This window comes from Rhineura floridana, chromosome 1 (assembly GCF_030035675.1).
Source record: "Rhineura floridana isolate rRhiFlo1 chromosome 1, rRhiFlo1.hap2, whole genome shotgun sequence".
Lineage (NCBI taxonomy): Eukaryota > Metazoa > Chordata > Lepidosauria > Squamata > Rhineuridae > Rhineura > Rhineura floridana.
The window spans coordinates 312,533,583-312,553,716 of NC_084480.1; the positions used below are offsets into that span (position 1 = coordinate 312,533,583).

Sequence of the window (20,134 nt, forward strand, 5' to 3'; positions counted from 1 at the left end):
AGTCAGAAGCTATTTCTGATAACCCAGCTACGCTTGTGAAAGTCCCCTTGGGCTTGGGCTATCTGCTCCCTCCTTCACAGAGTTCCAGCGGGTGATACTAAGCAGTTACAGACAAATGAGATCCTATTCTTTGTCCTGCCTATAGTGTGATCTGCACTGATTTGCTGCTTACAGGAGGTCCTCGTGGCCCGATGAATCCAGGGAGTCCTGGGCTGCCCGGTTCACCTTTGCTTCCTTTCGGACCCTTGGGAGACAGAAAAGGAGACAGATGTTGGTGGATGTTCTGATCCGGATCATTAGGGAAGCCCAGTTCAGTGACAGTCAGGAAGTGATGGTTCTGAACTAGCAAGCACCCTCTTCTGCCCTCAGCCTTACATAACACTGCCATGTCAAGTCACTTGATTGACACCAGGGAAAGCAGACAGGAGACAGAGCTGCTGATGGCCTCCCTCCTTAAACATGTTCCTGATGGCCAGGTTTGACGCATGGTTTGCACTGGAGATGGGCTTGGAGAACTTCGGGGGGTTGTAAAAGTCTGCCTCCAAGGAGAAGCAAACTTTACAAGCCTGCAAATTTTTCTCCCGCTCAGATCCAACTGAGGCCCCAGATTCCCTTCCTTGGAGGTTTTAAGACACCCTTTAGATACACCTGCAGCTGTGTTGGGATTTGCTCATTCTTGAGACAATCTGATGTGGAACGTGGGAAGCTGCCTCATACCGAGTCAGTCCATGGGTCCACCTAGCTCAGTATTGTTTACACTGACAGGCAGCGGCTCTCCAGGGTTTCAGGCAGGGAACCCCTCCTGCCCTACCTGGAGATGTCAGGGATTGAACTTGGGACCTCCTGCATGCAAGGCAGATGCTCTGCCCCTGAGCTATGGCCCTTCCCCAGTGTGGTTGCAGACAGTGCCTGAATGACCCAACAATGTGGGTGGGGTAGACAGTGTGAGTGTTTCACACAACCAACATCCCTTTGAGAGGGTGCTGGCTTCGTTGTCTGCAGGATTGTATCTTCGGGAGAGGGAGGTCCCTGGTTCAAATCCTGGACAATTCCTGCCTAGTGGAGAAGGCTGGCTGGAACTTCAGAATTCAGGAAAGGGCCGAGCTCAGTGGTAGAGCACATGCCTTGCTTGCAAACATTTCCAGGTTCAACTACCAGCACCTTCAGGAATGGCTGGGAAAGACCCATGTCTGAAATCCTGGAGAGCCGCTGCCAGTCAGTGTAAACAGTACTGAGCTAGATGGACCAACGGCATGGATCCGGGTACACCAGCTTCCTAGGGTGCTGATTTTGTGGGAAAGACTCACCCAATCAGCTCTACTCTGACTGTTGGTCATTCAGATGCAGCCCCTTTTCACAGCTAAGCAGCTCTGATGTGACTGCAGGTATGCCTGAAGGATACTGATGAGAAGATGATAAATGGGCTTCCTGTAGACTTTCATAAGTTTCTCATACTTTAAGTCTTTCAAGGACCGCTTGATTCCAAAAGAGACACGTCAGTCACCTTGATCTGACTTGTCATTTCCCAGAATCCCTTATTTCAGTTGTGTTTATGCTTGCCCTCTAACTTCCTGCAATGGATGCTTGCCAGATCCATTCTGGGCTCCTTTCCATCCGCTTGGTGATCTCAGCTGGTTGTACATTTCTCCTCTAAGAGGTTAGACAGCCTGGACAGATTTCAATACATCACAAGCATATGACATATCACTCTTTCCTCTCCATTTGGCAATTGATCATGACTTGTAGCTATTGCTCATTCTGTGCGTGTGTTTGTGACAAGACAAGAGACAACAAATATTGTACGTACTAGGCTTCCTGGGGAGCCGGCTTCCCCTGGAGGGCCAGGCGGTCCATTCTTGCCCTGGAGGAAGGGAAAGAAAAAAACAATCCATCTTAAATCATAAGACTGAAGAAGAACCCTCCTGAGTCAGACAAAAGACCTACAATTGGAAACATTCTCACTCTCATGCCCTAGGGATGATCCCCAGCTCTTGTCAGCTTTTCCCCAGAGGTCAGTTTAAAAATCTGCTCTGCCATCATTTGATATTGAGTGTCATCAGTCTGGTCCCATTCTGGTACACAAAAGCTCATCACTTTTGCACAGGCCGGGCTTGGCCTAAAACATTTCCATCACCTCATCATCAAACTTTGAAGTTAGCTCGCTGTTAATTTGGCTAAAGCTCCCATGGAAGGTTCCCCGAGAAAGATCAGGAGCCCCTTCAAAACTCAGGGTATGGTTTGAAGGCACATAAAACTACCATCCTGCTGAAGCTAAGCAGGTCTGGGTCTGGTCAGTGCCTGGATGGGAAACTAGGGGTTCTATGATGGAAGAAAGGCGGGATATAAATAAATAAAATATCTTTTTTAAGCTTCTCTTGAAATTTGCTTATCCCTCCCTTCCTCCTCCAAAATTTCACATTAGGTGGCATTCATTGTGAAGAGTTCTTAAGCAGCCCACAGCTCTCTGCAGGACACTCAGCTCTGCTGAATGGCAGATGACAAATCCACATTTCAGTAATAGCTAGCATACCTGGGGATTTCATTCAGCCCACAGTTTTTAAGTGAACCAACTCAATTAGTGTTTCTCAGAGTGATATATGGATCACTGTGCAGCTATATGTCAGTCTTCCCACTTCTCTGAATTTTTCTTTTTGTTCTTAGCTCAAGAAACATCAAAATGTGTATTAATATGCATATCATAGGTCAAAACACATTAAAACATTTGAATGTTAGGATGCAAATGTGGATTTTTGGATGAAAATGCACGTCTTGTTATATAGTGCATACAAGAATGCAGTGGAATCTGGTGGCTCTGATGTCAGTGGGTCAGGGAATCCACACCAGGTTTTAGTCTGAACCTTGGACAGCTCCTTGAAAGTTTGGACTAAAACCCGGAGTGGAGTCACTGCCCCACTGACATCAGAGCCACCAGTCTCCACTGCAAAAATGTTTTTTTAAGGGTAAAATGTGTAAAAATGCTACCGGAAGAAACAACTCACTGTCACTCCTCTGAGTCCTCGTGAGCCCTGAGGCCCTGGAGGGCCTGGATCCCCCTGCAACAGGAGAGAAACAGTGGTATTTATGTATTTGGTCATTTATCCTCCTTCAGGGAGGAAGGGCAGGATATAAATCTAATAAATAAATAAAGCATGAATCATATGAAATATCACAGCAGTATACAAACAAATATTCATTAAAACAAAGAAAACATTGCTTTATTAAATTCATCAGATTGGTATAATCAGAACAGGGTCAATGAGTGGCTCATCTATCTGGATAAAGTGCACTGGACAAGTTGGTTGTCTGCTGGATATACGGGTTATCTTGTGACTGTTTGATTCTTGCCCCAAAGGGGACCTGGGTAGGGATGGAGGAGAAATCAGTTTTAAATGGACTGATAAATGGAACATGGTGGTTCCAAACCGATGGAGCTTTGCCTGTACTGAACTGCCTTTTACATCTAGCCCCCAATTATGTCCAAGCCATTCATGCTTAAAAAAAAAGCCTTACTAATTATATGCAAACATTATGTACATTGTATGTGTAATGTGTACAGTTAGGCAGTTATATACACTGTTGTATGTATCTGTTTATGTGCAACAATTGTTCATATTTTTAGCAGAACTGGTAAAAAAAATAATGACCTTTTCATCGAGATCAAAGAGCAAGACAGTAATCAGGAAAAAAATCCATGCGGATAAGCTTGATACCGAGATTTTCAGAAAATCTCATCCTCCGTAAACTGAGTTCCTCCAAAATTTGTATAGGTTTTATGAGACAGAACCTTGTTTTGAAATTGGGCAGCACCCCCCCACACACACACACAACCACTGGGCTGAATTCTCTTGTAAATTGGTGCGCTTTCCATGACAATCTTACTTTACCTATGCCTCTGGGAAGCTTGGATAAAGTAAAACATTCTGGGGGCCAAAATGCACCTTATGCACTTGATCTAGGATCAACTCTCCCAAGGTTTAAATTTTAACTTGAAAGCAGCTGTGGGAATGGGATGGATCCGGGCAGCAGCACTGGGGGAAGGGTTTTAACCATTTCCCTGTGTACCCATTTCCCTGATCTAACTCACTCTGTGGAGCTGCTCTTACCCCTGCTGGTGACAGTAGGGATAGAAATGCCGGCATGGTGCTTATCCCTCTTAGGAGGGATAACAGGAGCTTCAGGATGGAGTTCTAGATGCTGCAGCCAGTGGAGGCTGGTCCATTGTGGCAAATGAGGCACTGCCCTACCAACCTCAGCCAACCCCCACCAGCCCAGTTTCCTACTTAGAACCAGTGCAGGGGGCAGTCCTGGCTGTCAACTTCTTCCTCCTTCATTCTCAGTTTGGCCCCTATAGAACTCAGCAGAGAATGGGGACAACACTCAAATGAATTGGCTCTGCCTGCCATTCGCTCTCTTGCTCCATCTACTGTTGGCCTCCCAGCCTTCTACCCTACCAGCCTCAATAGGCACCAGCCAGCATTGGCTGCAGTTTGGTCCCTACTTTTGTCCAAATGTGTCTGTAGAGTAGAACCATCAGGGAAGGCAACCCCCCCCAAAAAAACCAAGGAAGCAATCAATCAAAAACAGGGATGACCTCAACCTGGGAGAAAATTCATTCCTAACTATCAAATCAAGCTGATTAGCATGGCAGCATGGCATGCTATGTTTTGTGCCATGGTACCCTCTCAGCAGCAAACAGCACAGGGTACACAGGTAGATTCTGTACATGCCCATTTACAATGCTTGCATGTGTGGAGCCCACCCTTTCCTGTTCACCGCTGTCATTTACTTCATACGATTTCAGATTTTTGAAGATTGGAATTAAATTCTAGGAAGTCAGCCTTTCAGAGTTTCTGCAACATTTTGTTCCCCGCTTGCACAACAAGGAAAGCTCTTACTGAACTCCAGACAGAACACTTACATCTTTTCCAGGTTGTCCTTCCCGGCCTTGAGGCCCTGATGGACCTGGCTCTCCCTATAACAGAGTGGGGGGACGGGAAGGGGAGAGAGAAAATCAGACATCGGAGCAATGTGAAGCCTGTTCATTAAAGATTCCCAAATGTCCAGCCCTTGGGATTTCAACTTCTACTGATGGATCTCCCAGGTCTGCCTGCACTTGAGCTAGGACCTATCCTGTGATAGGACTTTACTCCAGTCCCAGTAATGATGCAGTACCAGCCGTCAATGTGAACTAAGAAGCGTTATCCCTGACTTATTTCCACACTGGTAATGGGGGAGGTCTTCCTGTGGGTAGCACTCCTACCCATCCCAGTATCCACTGCTTAAGGCAGCCACCTCACTTTGTCTAAAGATAGGGCCAGCCCTGGCCTCCATGCACGTTACTTACTCTTGAGCCAGGTGCTCCTGCATCTCCTCTCGGTCCCTTAAAGCCCTGAAAGATCAAATGGACAGATGCACAAAAGGTTATTTATATATATATGTATCTTAAAGTACTTTTATGTTTCAGCTTTCTTCCATTGTGGAGCTCAAGGCAATGTACATAATGTTACCAGGTGGTCTCCCTTCCAGGGACCGACCAGATCCAGTTCTTCTTTGGTTCAGAGAAGAGGCTGTGTCATGGGCCTCTTCCTACATTTGACTTAGACCCACTTTATGTTGGCATGAGGCCTAGTAGTTTTCCATCAAGTCTGAAAGTTTTGAAAGTAAAGAGGAGTTATGTCTTTGCCAGTCTGGGAACGGACAGACTCCAACGTAATGTATGCTGTTTCACGCAACAACGCACACACACGCCAACACTTTATATGTTACTTTCCTGTTTAGCACTCACAATTTTGCTGCAACCAGACTCAGGAATAAAGAGGTGAGACAGAAGTGGTTGAAATAGGGCCACATTTTATTAATAACATCTGCAGAGGAATAAGACGTTCAGGAAGCTAACCTGAACCTGAACCTTGGGCAAACCAAACTGTGTCCATTCCAATGGGCATGACAAGACAGGGCCCTCAAGGCAGAGCCCCACCTTGAGTGGGAGATCTTCCTGTAACAACCCTTCCAGAGGCTCCACAACAAAGAGAATATAACTATTAAGAACATTGCTTTTAGCCAACTGTTTGTTTTAACTATCTTTTGAATATTTTAATACCTGTTTTAAGCTGTAGTTTACTGAAAGTATTTTATTTTTATTCTTCTTCTTTGTAAACTGCTTAGAGGTTTTATTACCACCAAGTGGTATATCTAGGCTAAGGGACCCAGAACCCAGAGCTGCTAGTGTCCAGAAACACCCTGCACCTTCAAAGTTGCTTAAGGGTGATCACTTGTTCCCTCGTCTAACATTCACATTCCCCACACCTTCCTGGAAAAACATGTCACCAAATCAACCTATTCAACTGCACCCACGCTTAGACCCCCAGCACCCAGCACAGAGTACGTAACAAACAAACAAAAAACAACCCTGCCAAGCTCTGTCAATTTGTGAGCAGGCAAAAGAAAAAAAATCTGATTCCTTGTCAAAGTGAATTGAATTCATGCACTGGATCAGAGGGCGGGTGCAAAAAGTAGGCCAAAGAGGCCAAGGCCTATAATGCCTGCAGCCAAGACCCCCAGATGCTGGAGCTGAGGCATGCATGCACACACCAAGCACACCCTATTTCACCTCTTCCCTGGCCAGCTGCAACAATGCTCCCAGGCACAGCATTGCGTGGCTGGAGGGAGTGGAATTTTGCCACTGTCAACTTGAGCTCCCTTTATTTTTGTCCATTTCACTCCCTTTCCCTTGTGCATTATGGGTTGTATTCAACATAGCGCCAAGGGGAAGAGAGGAAGGGGAATCCCATTGCGCTAGCACAACTTTCTAGTTGAATGCTGCCCCTTGACTTTTAAGTTTGAAAGCCTGAGGGCAAGGCTTCTCTTTCTCTCTTGTTATTGATGTAGTAGGCTTTGGCAGACAAAATTTCTCTGGAAATGGGGGGGGGATTATAAGACCTTGCTTGTGAGTTTCCCATTGGGATCTGGCTGGCCACAGTGAAAATAAGATGCTGGAATAGATGGGTTTTTGGACTGATCCAGCAGGCTCTTCTTATGTTGTTCATAAATTACTTCTGAGATGTGATTCTGTCTCTCTCAGGTAAACAGACAGACACACACACACACACACACACACACACACACACAGAGAGAGAGAGAGGTATGCATGCATGCATGTACGTACAAAAACAGATCCCAGTTCTCTCCGTTAATAGAATTCTGCATTCACTGAGCATTTGCATCATGCACATTGCAGGAAGAGCTGTGCTTTTCAGCTAGTACATGGCCAGCCTGTGCTAGATAATGGAGAAATATATATCTGCGCCTCCTCCAAGGGATCCCAGGGGGAAAGGACAACACATTCAGTGGGTCACAGTTGCCTTCAGCAGGACCTACCGGCAATCCCCTAGCTCCCTCTGGTCCTGGTAGCCCAGGCTCTCCTTCCTTGCCCTGAAAGAAACAAAACACATTTATAGTCTGACCGCAAGGGAATAATTTCTAACATGTGGCTCACCAGATGTGACACCATTCACGTAATTAGCAACTATGTGAATGGCTATTTAAAAGTAAATAGCATACATATGGGTCTGATCTGGATTTAAACCCTGTTGGGGCACAGAGGGTCTTTCACCCTTTGCCATCCCAACTTATATTTTGCTTGCCTCATAGAGAAATGCACAGTTTGACAGCATTTGATATAAAGCTCTTTCTTTAGTTAGCAGTACAAATGTAAGTGAAACATTCCATGACATCACAGTATCTCAGCCAATCGTGTTTCACAGATCACAGGGAACGTGACAAAGAACAGCCAGGTTTTAGGTGATGATATAGGTAAGGTAGATCTCCTTACTGGTTCCCCTGGAGGTCCTGGCTTGCCATCTTTGCCATCCTTTCCAGCAAGGCCCTAAGAGTAAAACAAAAGTAAGTAGTCAGGATTAGAGATCTAATGGATATCCGCAGTAGTGTAGTGGCAAATTCAGAAGTGCAGGTCCCTTCATGTTAGTCACAGCCACACTCCCTCCTCCTTTTTTTGCTACTGGATTGAGAATGAGATCCTTGTTCATGCCTTCTCCCACAACAACAGATGCCCCTAAGAGCCCATGAGCATAAAAGGGAGGAGTGTTAGCTACTGAAAAGAGTCTTCTCAGTGGCTGACTTGCTTCCTTTCAATCCGATTGGCTTCAATCAGCAGGAAATTGTAAGGAATCATGTTAGAAGACTCTTCCTTTCATGCTCATTGGCTCGCAGGATGCTGGAGACATAGGAACCCTGCTGGAACCATGCCCCCCAAAACATAAAGGGACTAAGACTCCCCGAGACCCTGGAAAACTGCACTCTTGGATATCTGTGATATTTGTTTTTTAGGAGCTAATATTGAACATAAGAACATAAGAACATAAGAAGAGCCTGCTGGATCAGGCCAGTGGCCCATCTAGTCCAGCATCCTGTTCTCACAGTGGCCAACCAGGTGCCTGGGGGAAGCCCGCAAGCAGGACCCGAGTGCAAGAACACTCTCCCCTCCTGAGGCTTCCGGCAACTGGTTTTCAGAAGCATGCTGCCTCTGACTAGGGTGGCACAGCACAGCCATCATGGCTAGTAGCCATTGATAGCCCTGTCCTCCATGAATTTGTCTAATCTTCTTTTAAAGCCATCCAAGCTGGTGGCCATTACTGCATCTTGTGGGAGCAAATTCCATAGTTTAACTATGCGCTGAGTAAAGAAGTACTTCCTTTTGTCTGTCCTGAATCTTCCAACATTCAGCTTCTTTGAATGTCCACGAGTTCTAGTATTATGAGAGAGGGAGAAGAACTTTTCTCTATCCACTTTCTCAATGCCATGCATAATTTTATACACTTCTATCATGTCTCCTCTGACCCGCCTTTTCTCTAAACTAAAAAGCCCCAAATGCTGCAACCTTTCCTCGTAAGGGAGTCGCTCCATCCCCTTGATCATTCTGGTTGCCCTCTTCTGAACCTTTTCCAACTCTATAATATCCTTTTTGAGATGAGGCGACCAGAACTGTACACAGTATTCCAAATGCGGCCGCACCATAGATTTATACAATGGCATAACTGTGGAATAAGCATCTCAAATATAGTAATGGTTTCATAACAGTTATCACAGCAGACACATAACACAAAAATAAAATAATGACCTGTCCTATTACCTAATTTCACAATTAGACAAATTGCACAGAATGGGGAAGGATTCACAACGCCTGGGCACCGTGAAAAGCAACAGCAAGCTTATCAAATAGTTGAACTGGAAATTCCATGGGGCAATACCCAGGCTGCACAGGACATAGCAAATCAGCCAACTTCTCATTAGCTAGTATGTGAAATAACAAGGAAAGTCACGTTCCAGAAACATCTTCAGCCAGGGGTCACAAATGAGCCTAGGGACATATTTGCAAACTGGAAAATCTGTCATGAGCACAACTAGAGATGTGAACGTTCAGGTAAAAAATGGACAAATTGGGGGGGGCAATGGTTTCCTCCCTGGTTTTTTTCTGATGTTTCCAGTCCCCCTCCCATTTTTGTTTTGGAAAAAACACATTTAAAATAGGGGTGGGAAGGGGACATGTTGGATCAGGACTAGTATAAGGCAATATCCATACATTCATACAGTTGGGGACAATTCCACACATCCTCACACAGAATGCTGCTAATGATTGTTCATTGGTCTGTTTCTGATTCTAATTGGGAATGTTTTCACTAAACGAGCCTCTGAGATTTTTCCTGCAATCGTCTCCCAAAGGCAGAATTCACCCTGGGTACCTCCATGGCTTACAGCAGTATTCCGTTTCAGCAGATGCAGGTTGCTCAGGCTATCATTTATCCCCTCTGTTTCTGACATCCAGCCTGTGAGTGCCGTGGCTCATGTATATAAGACAGCACCGCCCCCACACAAGAATGGGGTGTTTGTAGGCTTGGGGGATCCCCTTGGCGTGCAGAAGTACAAAAGCATCTTTAGAAAAAATCCTAAATGGGGAGGGAGAGATCCTGCAAAATAGCTCAGTGAAAATGCTCTGAGCATTTTCACTGAGAATGCTTACTGGCTGCAAAGGGAGATGGAACCGAGTGGCTGGAGCCCTGAACAGGGAGCACCCCACATTGTCCCATTTTTGCACGCATATAAGCTAGGACTCAGAAAAGAGCCAAGGAAGACCTATGCTTGCAGTAAGGTTTTCCTGACATAGAAATAATGGATTTGAAAGGGACTCAGATACTTCATCGCCCAACGTAAGTGAACATATCCTGTCTCTCAGGCAGATGCCTGTCCCATGAACCTCCAAGGAAGATTATTTTATTGCATGCCTGGTGCCATATGAAACCCACTCATTAGGAACAAACCGAATTATTTTTTTCATCTAGCCTAGTAATACTGGTTCTGTCTGGCAGCAATTCTCCAAGCCCTTCAGCAGAGGCCCTTTCCTGTCCTGCTACCCAAAACAAGTGGAGATGCTGGGTAGTGTATGTGTGCAGCAGAGAGGAACAATGCCCCAAAAATCTTTAATGACAACCTATTCACATATCTCCCCCGGACTGCAGTGTTCTTGAACCTCTGATGTATTTCAACAGCAATCAGAAATGTTGTATATTATGCTTGTTCATGTGCATGGCTGGCATTCGTGGCAGCCCACGATTTCCAGAAAATGACTTGCATCTATGCTTTTAAAAAAGGCATGCATGATCATTAGCACTCACCAGAAGTCCCGGTAATCCTGGTGGCCCCTGAGGTCCTGATGGGCCTTCTTTACCCTGCCAAAGAGAGACAGTTCTTGAGATGCTCATATGAGCTTTCCAGATGAATATATTCCCCCAAAGAATGATCCCTTAGCAAGGCCTTCTGAACTAACACAAGACATCACTTTAGGCAGTAGCAGATGGAGGGGGGGTGCACTTACCTGCCCTCTTGGCAGTGGAGTCAACACTGCTTACCAGGAGGGAGAGTGGCAGGGGCAAGGCAGCAGGGAGGATGGTGCTGTGCAAAAGTACTGGCTCTGGTGGTGCATTTGCAAAGCACTGCCCTCTCTGCTGCCTCGCCACTCCCATTTTCCCTCCCAATAAGCAGCAGTGACTCTGCTACTGGGAGGTCAGGCCCCACTGCCCCACCCCACTGTCCACTACTGGCAAAGTTTGGTGGTCACCATCCTTTCAGATGCATTGAGCATCTGGCTGATCTACTTTAAAACCCACTAGGCTTTATTTTTTTATCAAAGTAACTTTCAAAATGTACAGCTTCATGGAACTTTCCCCACACCTATGATGGCGATGATGATGTTTATTGCCTGCCCTTCACCCAAAGGTTCCAAGACGGGTAGCAACAGTTTTAAAATGCTTCATTAAAAACAGCCTAAAAACACGTCACAAAAAATAGGGTGGATCCTAAAAACAGACGTCCCCGTCAAAGGCCAGGATAAAGAGGTGCAAATGCTGATTTGCCTACAGCTGTACAGTGAGGTTGCCAGATGCACCTCAGTGGGGAGGGAGTTCCACAAGCCAGGGGCTGCCACAGAGAAGGCCCTCCCCAGGGCTGCCATCCCCTGAGTTTCTGAGGGTGGTGGAACTACCAAAATGGTCCCCTCTGCTGATCCCAACACCCAAGAGGGTCTGTCGGAAAGGAGGCGGTCTTCCAGATATTTGGGACCTAAGTCATTGAGGCCTTTAAACACAAATGTGAGCACCCTGAAATGGGCCCGGAAACAAACTGGCAACCAATGCAGCTGTTTTAAAACAGGGGTTACATGAGTTCTAAAGGGATCCCCCACCAGTAATCTAGTTGTTGCATTTTGGACCAGTTGAAGTTTCCAAGTTATCTTCAAGGGCAGCCCCACATAGAGTGCATTGCAGTAATAATCCAGTCTGGAAGTCACCGGAGCAGGGAGTACTGTGGCCAAGTCATTTCTGTCCAAAAGGGGCCAAAACTGGGGAAACAGTCAGAGCTGGAAAAAGGCACTACTAGCCACCAAGGCCACCTGAGCCTTCAGTGACAGTGTTAGATCCAGGAGTACCCCCAAGCTGCAGACCTGCTCTTGCTCTCTGGACAGAGCAACCCCATCCAGAACAGGCCTTCTCTCCATATTGCAGACATCAAAACTCTGGACACATAACTCCTCTGTCTTTACAGGATTCAGCCTCAATTTACTGGCTCACATCTAGCCCATCACTGCCTCCATGCATGGGTTCTACACCTCAGCTGCCTCTCCTGATTCAGATGGAATAGGGAGAGAGAGCTGGGTGTCATCTGCATATTGATGGCACCTCGTTCAAAATCCCCTGATGACAGCTCCCAGTGGCTTCATATAGATGTGAAATAGCATCTACTCGTCTTTCCAACAATCCTGACATATCTACTATGGCACAACTCAGGCAAATGATGGCTCCTTCTTGTGTTTTTGTATTCCATTTGTGTGTGGGAGGGATTATTAGAGATGGATAGCGACTTACTGTTTCTCCAGGGTTTCCTGGTGGCCCTGCAGGTCCTGGGGAGCCCTCTGACCCCTAAATAAAATGGCAAAGTGCATTTATCTCCATTTAAAATGGAAGCTCTGGAGTTTTCCTTTTAATCTTCAATTCAGAATCATCACACAATTCTCTCTCTCTCTCTCTCACACACACACACACACTTCTCTCTATAAAGAATAATAAACAGAGAGGCTCTGCTTCTCAAACAACATGGAGACAAATCTTGGGAGCCTTTGAGTATCTTTAAACGGAGCCAGCTAGCTCATTGTAATAGGGCATAGACTTTGCTACACATTCAAGATCAGCATCCTACACTGCATTTTTTCCCAACACATGGAAGGTGACTGCCTGAAGCTGGGAGCCTTTTGTATCCATGGAGGCTTCTTGCATGATTAAGAACCCTGATTACATGTGCAGAGTACCTCTGTGGACACAACTCACCCCCCACTGCGGACAGCAGTCTCCCATAAGTTGGAAGGTGATGAAAACAGTGACAATGGGGCTAGAGCTAGCATGCTGATCGCCACTGCCCCCTCCTCACGAGTCTGCTTTCCCCTGTTTCAAATGTCTGAATAAGGCTATGGCTGTGTACACACTATACATTTAAAGTACATGGCTTCTGCCAAAGAATCCCAGGAACTACAGTTTACTCCTCTGAAAGCGAGTTCCATAGCTTATGAATAAGTACTTTCTTTTATCTGTCCTGAATCTTCCAACATTCAGCTTCATTGGATGTCCACAAGTTCTAGTGTTATCAGAGAAGGAGAAATAAACTTTTCTCTATCCACTTTCTCCATGCCAGGCGTAATTTTATATGCTTCTATCATGCCACCTCTTACTCATCTTTTCTCTAGACTAAAAAGTCCCAAATGCTGCAACCTTTCCTCATAGCTTATAGGGGAGTTGCTCCATCCCCTCGATCATTCTAGTTGCCCTTTTCTGAACCTTTTCCAACTCTATAATATCCTTTCTGAGATGAGACAATCAGAACTGTACACGGTATTCTAAACGCAGACACACTATAGATTTATCTAATAGCATTATGATAGTGGCACTTTTATTTTCAATACCTGTCCTAATGATTCCTAGCATGCAATTTGCCTTTTTCACTGCCACCGCACACTGGGTCAACATCTTCATTGAACTATCCACTACGACCCCAATAACTCATTCCTGGTCAGTCATCGCCATTTCAGACCACATGAACATATGTGTGAGATTAAGACATTTTGCTCCACTATGCATAACTTTTCACTTGATTACATTATCCAGTCGGTCACTGGATGCTTCTTTTGACTCTGTAATTGGATGGATGGATGCAATATAACAGTACAACAGAGAAGGATTTTTTTTAAAAAAAATTCTTACAGGTGGACCTGGATTTCCAGGAGGACCTACGAAGCCAGGTATTCCAGGATGCCCCTGCAGAAGCCAACAACAGCCTGTCATGTTCACTTATCGTTTACATTCACAAACAAAACAACGTCCCCAAGGATCTTCTGAAATCTCATTAAAAGCTAGCTAGCAAACAAGAGAGATGCCAAAATAGAAACTATCTTGGCATTGCAATTCCACACATAGGTTTTCAGAGCATGGACTTGCATGTTGTAACAAACCTCTTTTAATATGCATAAGCTTCTGGGACTGAAGAAGTTGTCAGGAAACATTACAGGGTTGGTTGGGTGCGAGAGGATAAGTACTTGTTCCGCATGCTTGCAAATGCACCCATCCCTGTCCTGAGCTGTGCTAGCTCTTTGCCTCGAGAAAAGAATTGCTTTAACGTAATTCAGCAGGCCATTTTCTCAGATCACTGCAAACACATGGATGAGATTTTCTGAATACATTAACATTTCCCTAGCATGTGAATATGTGATTTGGAGGTTAACCATGTGTTATGGGCAAACATATGTAACAGAGCCAGAATGCCAGTGCTGTTTTTTAAAAGAAGTGGAAGGGGTGTTTAATCCTTTCCCTGCACACACAAAATGGGGCACACCCAATGGAAAAGACAAAAAGATGAACCAGCCCCAAGATGGTGAATGCACCTTTTATTAATGCACAATGTGTTTTGGCCAAAACAGGCATTCCTCAGGGTATTTTTTCCCCTACAAAAATAAAAATTAGTATGGGACAATTGTTAACCATGCTAAAACAAATCCTTGCTTGTATTCAACCAAGTCCTACTCATAGTAGGCCCAGAACCTAAAGTAATCATGTCCATTAACTTCATTGTGTGTACTTTGAGTAGGACTAGTGTTGAAAATCGCCCCTGAAAACACAACATCAAAAGTTGTATATTAGTAAAACCTGCGTAATTCAACCCTGGCATGCCACTTCTCTGCTTTAAACTGGGCTGCAGCGTCTACCCTTTATGGTTTCATACATAGATGCAGAACACTACAGGGGAAACAACCCAGAGTGGGGCAATTTAGGGGAAGAGATGCAATATTTGAGGAGAGGATTAAACATGTCAACTTCCTCTTGAAGCTGCATTTGGACTCCATTAAACATGTTTGTGCATCATGTGCTATTAGCCCCTAAATCACACATTTTGCACTCAAGGGAAATTTCATTGACCCAGAAATGATTGCTAACGTGTTTCAGGAATGGGGGGGAAAGTTGATTCAGCTTGCATTTAAAGGTAAACCTAGCTAATTCACACTTTCCAAAATGGTATGTGAAGTGAAACACAGCCATCCTTTGAAATACACATTTCTACAAATTTTGCAGTGCAGTTTTTCAGCCAAATATGCACCTTTAGCACTCTAGCAACAGACAAAGGCATTTATATCTCAATGCAGATATTTGGGCAAAGTTTGCATAGAAATATGTAGATTAGTGAAAATGATGTACAAAAATGCATTACATTAAGGAAATTGCTTTCCATAAATGTCTGGTATCAGGAGAAATTTGCACGAAAATGATAATTTTTCATGAGGAATATAACACTGACATCTATCCATCTATCTGGAGAAATGAACTTAACATTGGAAAAATTAGAATGGAGAGATCCCAAAATGGTAAGATTTGCCCATCCCTGCTGTTTGCAGTGGTCTGAGAACCTGAGATGCTATGTTTTCATACAATATATCTTACAGCTACTCTTTCCAATTTCCCCAAATTTATCACAAGAAGCCAGCCACCCATACCCCAACTTGGAACCAGACACACACCTGGCTCATCATGCATTTCACTTTAGAATATTGCTGTGGTGTACTTGGAGGCTTCTCTGCACCTCAGCAAGCTGGAGAAATTAGCATGAGTAGTGTAAGACAGAATCCCAGGTATTAGAGACATGGCTGGCTCTGGAGAGGGCATAGTCAGGCAGATACCTTGACCCAACAGTGATAGAGGGCCCATTGCCAAGTTTGGACAAAACAGGTGGCAGGTGTCCTCCATGTAACAGACCATTGATCTGAATGCTTATATACAAATTTCCTTCTTTTAAGGGTTTTATCCAGTGATAGCTGGTGGCCCCACATTAGTGGGGCAATGGAACCAACTCTGAGTTTTAATCCAAATGGCCAAGGAGCTGTCTAAGGTGCTGAAACCTATTCCCAAAATATGGTCAGAACCTTGGACAGTTCCTTGAAATGCCAGACTAAAAACCCTGGAGCAGATTCCACTGTTCCACTGATATGGGGCCACCAGCTACCACTGGATAAAACCCTTAAAAGAAGGAAATTTGCATATAAGCATTCAGATCAATGTTCTGTTACATGATTCCGCAGCTGCAATGTTTATCTGATGACCTCATTAGAAAAAGATATAAATGTTATGGAATAATCATACACAGATATTGTTGGGTAATGTATTGCCCTGAAAGGAAAACTCTTTTTTTGTTATAATAAATTTTCCTCCCTTAGATTTTACTTCTTATACAGATTAGATGATTAACTATTGGCTGGTTCTCTCTTGTGCAACCCATGCCTTCTGAGCATTGTGCTTAACAGGGACCACTGATGGTTCTTGGCTTCTGAAAATCCTGAAGCCAGAATGGCCTGTGTGTGGTCAATTGATCAGCACCAGTTTTTGTTTTTTTAATATGATGGATAAAGAGCAGGCACAGAACTTATTTGGTGAGCTAGACATGTCCAAGGGAGGAACACTGTTGCTTACTGTACTGTTTCAAGAAGCATCTTTCTTCCTCATTTTCCTTTACCTGTTCACCCTTCAGTCCAGCCTCACCAGGTGTCCCGTGGTCTCCTTTAGTACCCTAGCAACAAACAAAGGCATTTATATCTCAGACTTCAAAAACAATCACATTTTAAGCATCTCTTATGACTCATTGGTTTCCCCAAGAAGCCATGAAGGGAAACAAATTTCAGGGTATCAGTTAGCAACAAAAAGCTTTTCTCAAAGAGCAGTGGCTGAACCCATTTCTCCTGCCCATTGGGCAATATACCTGGAACCCTGAGAAGGGGCAGCTTCAGGTTTGATGCGTGATCCTGGGCAATTTTCCTTCTGCCACCTGGTCCATTGGCAGATCCTGGTGGTCTTATCGGGTGATGGGAGTAGGAATGTGACAGGCAGCTGGGTCTAGCTGCTATTTTGATTTCTCACAATGCCATCAATGCAGCATTGCTCCAAGGCATTGTGGGAATTTTGAATGGTGGCTACTATCAGCTGCTTACCACTGCTTGGAGTGCCAGGCCAGGGGAAAAATTAAAGGGGGGGTAAAGACAGCAATGGGGCAGTAGGACCCCAAATGCAGCAGAGTTGGCTTACCACCTTTGAAATTAAGTAATACTTGCTGCCCACCTAAAGAACCTCCCACCGCAACCTCAAAACCATTAATTCATTAGTGCGGGTTGAGAGAGCACAGAGATTGCGGAGAGTTCTAGAAAGGCCCAGAAAAATGTTTCAGCCACAATCCCATTTTTCCCTCTTTGGCAATAGGCTAAAACTGTCAGGATTTTCCTTTTATAATACCTAGCCCATATTCTCAGAAATGGACTTTTGTTGTTATGTGCCTCCAAGTTGACTACGACTAGTGAATCATGTCTTCTCATGATGTGTCCAAAGTATGATAACCTCAGTTTCATCATTTTAGCTTCTAGTGATAGTTCTGGTTTAATTTGTTCTAAAATTCAATTATTTGTCTTTCTCACAGTCCATGGTATGCGCAAAGCTCTCCTCCCAGAAATGGACTAAAAGCCATTTTAAAAAATCGGTCAGATGTTTGGATAAATGGGAGTACACTGTACGAGGTAAGGCTTGGCCAGTTTTGGTAGGTAAATCTGTTCTCTCCTAGAGTTGCTTTGTTTAATTCACACACATGCACACAAACACAAACCTATTCCCCAAGTATGGCAGACATTTCCCTTTGCTATCCTATTACTTTCAAACAACAACAACCCTAGCATCACAAAAAGAGAATACAGAACTGACCTTGGGACCTTCCACGCCTGCTGGGCCGGGGTGACCTCTGGGTCCTAGCTCACCCTGAAAGACAAAGAAAGGTCAGGTGGATATATCATGCCCCTTTGCAAATGCATGGTGTGTGTATGTGTTTTAATCCCTGAACATAAATATAGAACTAGATATTCTAGGCTAGCCTTCTCCCTGATACGTTAATCTCTTATCAGCAACTTAGACAGAATGTTTTTAGCATTGGGCTAAAATGGTGCAGCCAAAGGTTTCCTATTTTTGGAAGGGAGGTGAATACTGAACATATCCAGGGGCTGGGAAAGCATACCTATATGATACAAAGTGGCAAGTTTTTCTTCCATTTTTCAAAAAAGCAATCAGTGGCACCATTTCAGCAGCCCATTGGCTGCTTCTGTCCTATAGCATGTCTGAATGGGAATGTGTGTGTGCATGTGCGGTGGAGGAGGGGAATTTGGACCAGCCCTTCATTAACTGCACGGCTGGAAATGACACATTTAATTTTTCAAGCTTTATAAACTGGTCACAGACTTCCTGATCAGGATCACATCAATGTGTACAACAGGCATGGGGAACCTTTGGCTCACCATTCACGGCAGCTCCAACATGAGCAAGAGCCTGTTATAGCTGCTGCCTTGCCATGCATCTTATGATGAGTTGAAGGATGATGAATATAAATGCAAGACCAATCTGCCAAATGTCCCCAAGAAAAATGGAAATGGACTGCCTTCAAGTCGCTTCCGACTTATGGCGACCCCATGAATAGGGTTTTCATAGTAAGTGGTATTCAGATGGGGTTTACCATTGCCTTCTTCTAAGGCTGAGAGGCAGTGACTGGCCCAAGGTCACCCAGTGAGCTTCATGGCTGTGTGGGGATTCGAACCCTGGTCTCCCAGGTCGTAGTCCATCACCTTAACCACTACACCACACAAAAAAATCTTATAGTATCTATAAGATTTGTCTGCCTCTTTTGATCAGTGCTTGGACATGTAACAGCACCTGGAATTCAGCTGCTGACCATCCCAGCCTTGATGAAGAAAGCAGGTTTGGGTGGGCGTTCTTTTTCATACCGTTTTTCCAACTGGGCCTTCGCTGCCAAGCGGGCCTGGGAGGCCTCTGTCACCCTTGAATCCTGGCATGCCAGGGAGTCCAGGAGGTCCAGGAGGGCAGTCACTGCAAACATCCTAAAAGGGGAGAATCAACACTTCACTGATATGGCAGACAGCCCTTGTCAGGCTGGTGTCTGAGAATGCCAGAAACTGCCTTACGTTGAGTCAGACCACTGGTCCATCGGGTTCAGGAGTTGACTGGCAGCGACTTCCACCAATGAGCTATGGCCATTCTCCTGACTATAATATGTTGTACCATAGAGTTACTATAAGGTGAAGATTCCTCTTTTTCTTTTAATAGGCACGACTGCAGCATTAACATGTATCTGCCACAGCTTTTCTCACTGACATGCTGACAAATGTTTGTGAGGACTTAATTTGAAAAAGAAATAGCAAATTGATGCACAAATGTGGCAAACTGTACTTAAGACTGGGGGGGAAAGAAACAAACATTAAAATATTTGTCTATCCCTGTCTCGTAAACCCAGGCATTGCAAATGTTACGTACATCCATATGGTTCAATGACTCAGGAAGGTTTTCCTTGAGCACTCCTGAAAAGGGCCTTACCTTAACGAGGAGACTGATATCACTAGGAGAAAGGAGAGGAGAGGCACCCTGGGGGGGGGGAGAGAAGGAGAGAGGGAGAGAGAGAAAGAGAGCTCTGTGATTTCATGCCACAGATGAAGAGCTATTTCACAGAATATGAAATCAAAGGCAAAACATCCCTCAGCTCATGAAAGAGATTAGTCTCACACGGGCCAGAGGTCAACCGATTAAATGCATCTTTAATGCATCACTGAATCACCTCTCGCTGTGGGGATGCAGCTGCAACACTACTGATGCAACACAAGAAAGAACTGCAACTGCAACTGGAGACTATGGCAAAGTATCAGTTTAGTGGCTTTGCGGCATTCCTTTGATCAATTCGTTTATCATCCTGCAGGAGAAAAGGATTCTCGATCCGAAATGTACACAAAAAAAGCGCCAAGGTTAAAAGGGAGGGCTAGACAGCGCTGTAACGTACCGGCTTTCCTGGAGGCCCTCTTTCGCCTGGATTTCCTGGTAAACCCTACAAGCGAGAGAGAAAATGAAAGTGTGAGGTCATTGCACTACTAGACTGCCATTCCATGCAGAGGAAAGAGAATGTAAAAAAACCCTGGTCTCTAGCAATGATGCTTCTTTCACTG

At 44.8% G+C, this 20,134-nt stretch overlaps 1 protein-coding gene across 3 annotated transcripts in view; it reads right to left on the reverse strand.

The window, feature by feature from the left end:
- The window catches only part of COL22A1 (collagen type XXII alpha 1 chain), a 287,856-nt gene that overhangs the window by 17,469 nt on the left and 250,253 nt on the right, over nucleotides 1-20,134 (reverse strand). For all 3 annotated transcript variants that reach the window (XM_061607024.1, XM_061607022.1, XM_061607025.1), the window contains 15 exons: nucleotides 19,972-20,016; nucleotides 19,515-19,562; nucleotides 18,908-19,021; nucleotides 17,841-17,894; nucleotides 16,612-16,665; nucleotides 13,818-13,871; nucleotides 12,432-12,485; nucleotides 10,689-10,742; nucleotides 7,832-7,885; nucleotides 7,378-7,431; nucleotides 5,345-5,389; nucleotides 4,919-4,972; nucleotides 3,000-3,053; nucleotides 1,808-1,861; nucleotides 173-244 (listed from right to left, as the gene is read on the reverse strand). In XM_061607024.1, the coding sequence (XP_061463008.1) occupies nucleotides 173-244; nucleotides 1,808-1,861; nucleotides 3,000-3,053; nucleotides 4,919-4,972; nucleotides 5,345-5,389; nucleotides 7,378-7,431; nucleotides 7,832-7,885; nucleotides 10,689-10,742; nucleotides 12,432-12,485; nucleotides 13,818-13,871; nucleotides 16,612-16,665; nucleotides 17,841-17,894; nucleotides 18,908-19,021; nucleotides 19,515-19,562; nucleotides 19,972-20,016 (864 nt within the window). The remainder of the gene's footprint in view (nucleotides 1-172; nucleotides 245-1,807; nucleotides 1,862-2,999; nucleotides 3,054-4,918; nucleotides 4,973-5,344; nucleotides 5,390-7,377; nucleotides 7,432-7,831; nucleotides 7,886-10,688; nucleotides 10,743-12,431; nucleotides 12,486-13,817; nucleotides 13,872-16,611; nucleotides 16,666-17,840; nucleotides 17,895-18,907; nucleotides 19,022-19,514; nucleotides 19,563-19,971; nucleotides 20,017-20,134) is intronic.